Source organism: Haplochromis burtoni, unplaced genomic scaffold (genome assembly GCF_018398535.1).
Source record: "Haplochromis burtoni strain Fernald_Lab_line unplaced genomic scaffold, NCSU_Asbu1 Contig_690, whole genome shotgun sequence".
In the NCBI taxonomy this organism is placed as follows: domain Eukaryota; kingdom Metazoa; phylum Chordata; class Actinopteri; order Cichliformes; family Cichlidae; genus Haplochromis; species Haplochromis burtoni.
In genome coordinates, this window is record NW_024583051.1 from 68,662 (window position 1) to 78,616 (window position 9,955).

The window sequence follows — 9,955 nt, forward strand, 5'->3', positions numbered from 1 at the left end:
ACACCAACTGTCTGCCATCTATAATCCAGTTTTGAGATCCCTTCCCAGACGCCTTAACGCCCACTCACATCCTGGGCCATCTGACCTCAGGAAAGCACATGATAGGGTGGGGCTAGGTTTCACAATAAGCTCACCGGAAACCCTGGCTGATTGTGACCTACACCCGTTTTCACACCTTGGCTCATGTGATTAGGATCATTAGGAGGTCCATTGTCCCTCCCACAGACCTTAAATCTGGGACTCTCCTCCATTTGACCCTAGAACATAAGAAGCTTCTCGGATGAGATGTGAACATCTTAAAGCAACTTAAAGAAGTCCAGACGCTTTACTTTCCAAGCTCCTTAGACTACATATTCAACTGTTTTTCTACATGATAAAGAAAAATCGGCTGTGACAAAGAAAGAAATCTGTCAGCACAAACAAAGAAATTTCACTAGAAATTTAAAAAACAGAAACTTTTGTGTAATGTACTTGTTTGTGTAGTATGAATGGCCATAAGGGAGTTTTTTATCAGTAAAAAAAAGTTGTAAAACAGTTAAAATACAGATAAAAGTTCAAATTTTGTGCTTGTGCTTGTTTGTGTTGAGCAGCAGATCAAATAAATTAAGATTATAAATAGCTTCAAGCGCACATTCAGGCCTGTGAGACTCATTCAGACACTCACACACCAAGTCATGGCTACTACTATTAGGGAGAACACACATGAGGTTTAAGGGCTGGACACGTTTGAAACCTTTTCTGCTCCACAATGGGAAATCGCTAAAAATAAAAATGGGTTTCACTGTAGCCAGCTTCTAATTTTATAAATTCTGCACTCAGTTTTGTAGCCAGATGTTGCTCTTTTCACGTTTTACTTGTTTCTTCACTTTTTCCCGACACGCTTGCATTTAAATCGTCTCTCTGTGTACCGACCTGTACCACTACACTTGCTGTCTTTGGAGCGTCTGCCCTTTTGTTGTTTCACGTAATGGTATGATCCCAGTCTGTCTTTGCATGTGATTATCAGTATAATGTGCCTGAAGATTCGGCTTCCACATACCTACAGTCCATAACTGACATATGAAATTATTGTAGACTCAATGTGGCCCGTGGGCTGTATGTTTGAAACCCTAGCTGTATGCTATATAAGATATACGTAAGATAAGACACCAAAACTTATCACAAAAATAAAAAAAAATGTATTTGGTCAATAATGTCTTTGTTGTAAAAATGCAATAAATCTGTTAAATTTAATTCAGTTCAGTTTTATTTATATAGCAACAACAGTCACCTGAAGGCACTTAAATTGAACCTCTATGATCAGGCAATAATGGTAATGTAAATGAAAATCTCCATTTTAACAAAAAGAAACTTCTGGGGGAACTGAGCTCAGAGTTAGGTGGCTGTCTGCCGCAAACACTTGAGGGTAAGGGGAGGAAGACAAGAAAAAGACACCCTGTGGAAGGAGAGGCAAAAATTTAAATTAACTGCTATATAAACACTTCATGCGTGAAAAGGAGTGAGAGAAGTAGAAGTGCTCAGTGCATCATGGAAAACCCCCAGCAACCTAAGATAATGGCATGATAATTCAGAGTCGCCCGATCCAGCTCTAACTATATGCTTTATCAAAAAAGGAAAGTCTTAAGGTGAACCTTAAAAGTGGAGAGGGTGAAAGCCTGTTATTTCCCCTTAAATGGTGCCACATTTGGAAGAAAAATGCATATGATTTGAGCAGCAGAGGTAAAAGAGGCTGTACCCATGATAAACCACCCAAGGTGCCTTAGTGGTGCCTGATTAGTAGCACCTGTGAGCATAGACTACTACAGTGGTTATTTGGTGTCTGCTCTGAGTATTTTACGTTTGACTGATATGGATAGGGCGTGTGCTATAGGTCAACTTCAAGCTGGTGTTCCACCAGGGGCGGTTCTAGGTTGAGACTTTTAAGGGGTCTCAGCTCCCAATCATAATGCCATGCATACACTGCCTGTAATTAATATTAATGGTAATATGCTGTTTGCAAATGTAATCAACCCTTTTCACGTTTGCAAACCTCAATTCATTTGGATAAACATTACAATGTTACCTTCGGAAGTAACCTCATTAGTTGGATGACCTATTATAGTGTCGAAGAATAATTCAGAGTGAATAATGAGAGATTTCATTATAATCCACTGGTTTTAGGTGAAGCCTTTAGTTATCAAACCTGAGACAAAGGGTCAGTCATTAAAGAACTTAAAGAACTATCTGTGGCAAAGCAAATGAGACAATAATGATGCATAACATTATTTCAGTCTCTTAACCACACAGAGACAGTCCACCAAATAATCCCAAGAAGATGACGCCACAAAAAGACAGTTTCCCCACCCTGTCGGAAACTAAGGAAACTCCTACAGATTTGCAGTTAGGGTTTGCAGGATTTTAAAGCGAATGGCTCTAGAAGAGATTGCGCACAGCCAATCTCAGGTCTCATAGAGATTCTAAGAAGCTTACTATGACTACCCTTCACAATCAGGCCCTTTTGGGCTGGTGTCAGGAAACATGTGCACTGGAACATGAACTTGAACATGTGGAGATGTGGAAATGTTATGTTCAGTGATGAGTCCAGATTCTGCCTACAGCAGTTCGTAAGGTCAAAGTGTGGAGAAGACGTGGAGAATGCTATACTAATTACTCCACTGATAGGGTAACAGCTTTTTGTGGAGGCAGAGTGATTGTGTAGGGTACTTTCCCTCACTGGAAACTCAAGGCTTGTCATCATTAATGGTAATCTCAATGCAGAGAGATGCTGTATCAAGATTAGAATCTGCAACCAGTGGCTATCCACTGGGACTATCCACGCAACTCAATTATGTCCTCCACACAATGAGAACACTTGCCCCCACAGAGTGGGGTTTATCAGTGGCGCCCTCTAGCATTTGGGTGGAATGACTTGCCAGCACTACTAACATCAACTTCACTAGACATTTGTGAGATCAGCTTGAGCATGCTGTCAGAGTAACAACCACAACCACACTGGCTGATTTGCAACAAATGTTGGTTAAAAAACTGGAATGCCATTCCACATTAGTGTGTGATCACAATGATGAGAAGGTTCTAGGCCAGGGGTCAGCAACCTTTAACACCAAAAGAGCCATTTGGACCCGGTTTTCACGGAAAAGAAAACACTGGGAGCCGCAAATACTTTTTGATATCTAAAATGAAGATAACACTGTATATATTCGTTTTTGTTTGTTTTTTTTTACCTTTATACTTGTTTATACAAAACATAGAGTGTGTTGCTTATGAAATCCATGAAGTGCTACAGAGAAAGTTAAATTTTATTTATTTAATGAACACATTTTGAACATTTTAAACTCTTAAAAAAATTATAACAAAAAAGAAACACACAGAGTTGAAGGTTTCTTTTAAATGAATTAAAAAGCTGAACTTAAATTATCCATGTAGCAAACAAAAACTATTGTGAGCCGTCATTCTTATATCGCCTTTGGGCTTTTGGAGCATGTAGCGGAGCCTTGAGCTGAATTTAAAACATAATTGGAAAAAAGCACTATCTCACTAAACAATGAAAAATGAATATTTGCTAAATATCTGCATAAATATTATTTTACCCAGTTAATGTGTGTGGCGGGGCGTGGTCTGCAGTGTAGGGGAGATGAATGCACCTAAGCGGCATCCGCCTCGCCAGCTTAAACTCTGTGCTCTCTCTGCTATTGTGTTGTTGTTGGTATGTGTCGGTCTGTGAGGTGGAAAGCCGTGTGTGAAAAGTGGTCAATAAAGCGATGCTGAAAAGCATGTTTGAGAAAAAGTTGTCGGGTCTGCCGTGGTATGTTTACAAATGGACTTATGCTCCTGAACCTCTGCGCACAGTGCCTGCAAATCAGGGCTGTGCAAAGTCACTTTCATGTTTACGCAGGACTGTAAGCTGTCATCTGTGAGGCGTGAGCGGTGTTTGTTTTTAACATAGTTCATGGTGGAGAACAGCTGCTCACATGTGTAGATCAACAATCCACAAATTAGGCATACTGGTAGGCCAAATGCAAATGCATCTGCCCAGGCATTGTCAAATGTTCAATTTTCTTCATATATTATTCTTTTCTTACATTTCTCCATACTTGGCCTACCTGGGGTTGAAAGTTTCTATAAATCCAGGGCAGGTGTACAGGCTTCTGTGAGTGTGACGCTTCTCTTGAGGAAAGACAAATAATAAAATATAATTTCATTTTTATATTTCAAGATCACAATAATCTTCCAATTTAGAACTGCAAGTTAAAAAAAGAACTAACACAAAAAATACACTTTGGTGAAATACTTTATTTTCCCAAGCCACACGGAGCTGCAGTATAAGGATGAAAGAGCCGCATGTGGCTCCGGAGCTGCAGGTTGCCGACCCTGTTCTAGGCTGTTGTGGATGTGTATGGTTCTTCTACATGCTACCAAGGTGCCTGGTCATTAAATAAATAACTTGTTAAACTGCCAACGGTTTCTTGACACTTCAATAATCCATTCCAATAAATGACACCAAACAACACTCAATAGCAGAAAAAAAAGCTATTTGGCATTAGCAGAGAAGATTGGCAAGCTTTTTTCCTTTCTTGTTTTTTTTTTTTTTTTTTAAGTAGGTGCAGCCCACATACTCAATTCTGTTGCTCAACTCACAAATGCATCATTGTTACAAATGTTACACCATTTAAGGAGAAATAAACAGGCATTCCAATGGTCCTGTATAATATATACTGCCAAGAATTACTGTGACAACAAAGAAACAAAGCTCCTTCCTTTTTATATATCTTTACTGAATAACAATAACGATTCTTGAATTCACAGGAAACTCAAATCCTGCGGCAAATACTGAAGAAGTTTACTCCGAAATTGCATTGGAAAGCAGCCCCGGTAATAAATATATAAGTATTTATAAAAATATATAACTATATATACCATTATGATCAAAAGTTTACATATACTCACTAAGGACATCAATATCATGGTAATTTTGGGCTTTTAACAATCTCTTTGAGCTTTTCTTTTCCCAGGTTATTGTATGTATAAAGTGATTGTACAGCATGCATCTGTAATTACTTAAAAAAGAAAACAACAACAACAAGAATTGAAACAAGAATTTGGTGCACAATTTTGAATTTTACAGACACTTTTGATAACCTTCAACAGGCTTCTGGCTGTTTATACTGCTTGTCTTAGCAGAACAGAATGTCTTTGACATTTTCTTTTAAGCTTTTTTTTTTTTTTTTGACATAGACCTAGCTTTTAAGTATAGTCCACAAATTTATAGACACCAGGGCCTGGGAAAGTTGATTCCAGAAGCTCAATGGGCCAGTTTTAAACAACTGCACTTTCCAGGATTATCAGTTTAAACAGCTAGTTATTTGAATGGCACACCAGTTCTGTTATTATGCTAAATTATGCTTTAGGCTGGAAAGAAAAAAAAATCCTCCAAAAAACATGTATACACTATTCCTGTTTTGGTTTTTTTTATAGACAGAAAAGATGTGCACTGGAGGACAATGATTCCACCCTTCGGGAGACAAAAATAATAATAATAATAATTTCAGAGAAAATCATTAAATGCCCAAACTTTCCACTAATGATGACACCCACTGCGATGTAAACCTTTAACCACAACGGTGTTTGTGGTTTGTGTGTATATATAAGCCACTGAATATGGGATGATGTGTTTTTCTTTTCTTTTAATCATTATTTAATACACTTAAATATTTATTTTAAAATGCCAAGGGGTCTGGCCATTTGTTCAGCCACAATATATTATTTCTTTGTTCCATAAATGTATCCTCATCCACAATTTCATATTTATTTTAGATGACATTCCAACATATGCTGAGATCAAGCATCACAATAAAGGAGAGGCTAAGAAAACCCAGGGTAAATAAAGCCTGCCATCATCTTCAGGGATTTGCTTAATAATTTACTATAGTGATTATCAATGTGAATATGTTTTACTTATTTTACTTTTACTTATTTTCAACTGTATTGTTATTTTATATCATTGATTTACCATTATAATTACTTATATGATTAATGATATGATTATATGATTAATGATTAAAATATGAACCCAAATGAGCCACAGTGAGACCTACAGGGGTGTCATTGGGAAGAAGAGCCTGCCTGATCTGAGCCCAAGTGTTGTGCTGTTATTGGACTGTAGAAAGCACAAATTGTCTATAATGAACACGATGAACTGATGAATGCCTTTGTAGTCATATTATTAAATCTGCAACTGTATATACTGGACATTCAGGTGAAGAGAATTGCTGAGTTATAAACTAATCATGAAATCGTGAAAACCTCAGGCACCAGAAACATGAGACAGAAGAGGATCCATCATGGAAAGACAGGCCCCTGGATGGCATATACCACCGGCAAATAGAAGAAGTGGCTGAGATCAAGAAATTCTACCAGTGGCTCAACAAAGATTAATAGAGGCTACCCCACTAGGCTAGACCCTGTGTGCAGGCTATGCAGAGTTTCCCCTGAAGGTATACATGGAACGTATACAACTGGCTGGCATAGTATACAGGAACATCTGTGCCAAGAATGGGCTGGAAGTCCTGAACTTTATATGGGTTATGGCCCCGAAGGTGGATGGTATTGACCAAGATAAGATTCTGTGGGACTTCTAGGTACAGACAGACAAAGTGATGATGGCTAATCAACCAAACATAGCAGCGGTGGACAAGCAGAGAAAGAAGGCTGTAGTAATAGATGTAGCTATACCAAATGATAGCAATATCAGGAAGGAGGAACACAAGAAGCTCAAAAATACCAATGGCTGAGGGAGGAGCCTGAGAAGATGTGGAGGGTGAAAGCAACAGTAGTAATCAGAGCACTTATGGCAGTGACCCGCCAAATGGGGTGAGTGACTTCAGCAGATCCCAGGAAAGACAGTTGAGATGTCTGTCCAGAAGAGTGCAGTCCTTGAAACAGCAACGACACTGTACAAGACCCCAAACTCTCAGGATTCTCTGTGCTCTGGATTAAAATGGATGATCAACTTTTTATTTACCATCACCATGATCAGTTCTAGTATCAGGGCTCCACTGATGGCTTTTTTCTCTACTCATGCACCCGCTTAACTCCGGGTGAACATTTTCAGAGTTGATTGAACTAACTCTGATCACTTGTTCTGGATCAGGAAACATCAGTCTCATAGTTAATCAACTCATTGTTTATTTTTAAAGTCAACAGAGATGGGTTCAAAGAAACAAACAAACAAACAGGCAGCTGTGTGAATTAATAATAAAAAGAACATTATGAAATGTTTAAAATTTATGTCTATATATATAAGACTGTCCATTAGTCGAACATCTGTATATCATTCTATCATTCTGTGGCACAAAATCATGAGGTCTCATATCTCTTTCAGAAGACAGTCCACTGTATGCTGAGGTCAACCGTCAAAATAAAATAAAAGTTAAGAAAACCCAGGGTAAGTAAAGCCTCCCATCATCTCCAGTGGTGAGCTTTAAATGTCAGTATAATAAAATGTAAATTCGCTTATTACTAATTTTGTTTTTTACCTATTCTTGTATGCACTTTTACTTTATATCACTAATATTTCATACTTGTATTTGTATCAATAAAGTAACTACCTCAATTCAGTTACGTAAATTAATTTTTACAGCTAAGCCTTTAAAATAATTTTCTATTCAGTCACAGTAAAATCAAGTTCTGATGGAGAAGAACTGATCAAGCAGTCAAAGTAGGAAGTGCCTTTGGTAATTATGCTAACATGAACATTTAATGTGGTGACTTATTCCTATTCTTTAGCTCATAGTACTGTTTCTAACTGAAAATCTGTGTCTTTTGTGTGGCTGTTTTACAGGTCATTGAGTCAAATTGTAGGAGCAAAACCAAAAACGCAAGCGTTTTTATGAAGCCACAATGCTTTTCTGCTACAGAAATGTCTGTAGCTTGTTTAGTATTTTGTGTTTTGGTGGTGAGTTTTTATTTGGTATTTATGTTCTCTGCTTTTACGTAATAACAAAAAACATCATTTAAAGTTAGCTTTTGCAGCATTACATAAGATAGCTTCCTATATAGGCAACAAGAGCTACTATGTGTTGAAAGTCTTTTTAAATTATTTAAAAAATGACAATGTATGAACAAATGCATTTCTTCACAACAATTTTATGCATTTATAGATTTTTAAAAATATATTAACCTGAGTATTTTGTTCTATCATGATGTCTTTACAGTATAACTTTGAAAATATGAAGGATTTATTTTTGTTACTTTCAACTAAATGACAAATGTATACCATGTGAATAGTAAATGATAGTTACAGGTTAAAGTGAACAGGCATTTAGTGCTGGGGTTCTCCTGGATTATTTGGTAAAATGAGTGTGTAGAACACTCCATGAAGGTGAATTCTGCTGTTTTTAATTTTCCTCTGTATTGGGCCTAATAAAGGATTTGCAGACCATTTCTTTCTTATTTTAACTCAAAATTTGAAAATATTATTTTCAGACTAAACCTCTCAAGATCAGAAAATTATGGAAATGTCAAAATGTGACCAGGGAACATTGTGACATTTTTTTGACCAAATGTGCATTATTTTGAATATTTTTGTTTTTTTGTTTTTTTTGTTTTTTGTTTTTTTGTTTGGGGCGGGGGCGTATCTAACCATGCTATAGAGCTTCATCCTTTCACGTGGTGCATGTAGTGTTGCAAACCTTGAGTTTTAAGTCTGTGAAGTTTCTCAGTCATCCAGTGAATCACTATCTAAGGAGCTTGGAAAGAAAAGCATCTGGATTTCTTTAGGTTTCTTAAAGACAATTCACCTGTCATCCAAGCTTCTTCAGTTCTAAGCATGTTTGGTGGACAGTCCCAGATTTTCACCCAAAAATCAACAGTTCACCCGAAACCTTTGTGACCGACACCTGTTTTCACACCTTGGCTCGTGTGATTTGGTAGAGGATCAATAGGGGTTCAATGACCCTCTTAGGGACACTCCCAATAGGACTTAAAATCTGAGACTCTCCACCAGTTGTGCTTAGAACTGAAGAAGCTTTGTCACAGCTTTTAAACAAAACCTATTTAATTAATTAATTAATAAAACATCAGAAAGTGACAAAAGAATCCTGACAAGTTTTTTTATTTTTTTTATTTCATTTAACCAACAAGGACATATTAAGTAAAATATAAAACCTTCCCACAGCTAACAAGTACACAAAAATTACCATTCCTTAGTTATAATTCATCATTTTTGTGTTAACATGGGCCACGCACCAAACTCATGTATTTGTGCTTCCCCAGGAGGAAGTGAAAGTTTCAGTGTAACTGCAGATGTGAGCTCATACTCATGAGAGATCTACCTGTTTAAACATGCAAGTGCAAGTACACTTACACAGTGTTAGTGGTGAATGTGAGGATGAGACATGCTTTGCACAAAAGTAATGAAATCCCATAATAGAAAATAGGGGAATGCAGCCTGTGGTTTATCCCCAAAGTGTTTTGTTTACCAAATGACTTTTTTAAAACAAAGAGAAAGCAAGCAGACAATAAAAACACATCTTATGTTCTTATGTTTAGACTGCACATTTTTATATGATCTGCCTACACTTTAAAAAAGGAAAGAAAGAAAACTCCACACTGTGAGAAGTGATGGAAACTCTCCTTTAGAAAAATATCAGGATATAGTTGTCAAGAGAATCTGTGAAGAGTGTGTTTCTCGCACTGATAACCAGCTGTTTTTATGATTATTTATAATACGTTAATTTAATCATTATTCTGTCAGTTCAATACTACCCAGAATATTGCTACTGTAATGTATTTTCCAGATCAGACAGACATGTTGTCATTGTTCAAGGTAGGTCCTGTCAAAAATTAGCAGTCTCAGTTGGATATGTGGTAATATTCATATTTATGTGAATTTCTTAAGCTATAGATACTTGTCCCATATTTCTCAAACTGAAAAACACATAGCAAGGTACAATCATTG

At 37.0% G+C, this 9,955-nt stretch overlaps 1 protein-coding gene across 1 annotated transcript in view; it reads left to right on the forward strand.

The window, feature by feature from the left end:
* Positions 1–9,941, forward strand: part of LOC102307535 (B-cell receptor CD22) — a gene marked incomplete in the record, with an annotated part of 58,599 nt that extends 48,658 nt beyond the window's left edge. The window contains 5 exon segments of the mRNA XM_042215236.1: positions 4,804–4,869; positions 5,812–5,874; positions 7,379–7,441; positions 7,666–7,714; positions 7,838–9,941. Of these exon segments, the coding sequence (XP_042071170.1) occupies positions 4,804–4,869; positions 5,812–5,874; positions 7,379–7,441; positions 7,666–7,714; positions 7,838–7,889 (293 nt within the window).
* Between the last annotated feature and the right edge of the window lie 14 nt (positions 9,942–9,955).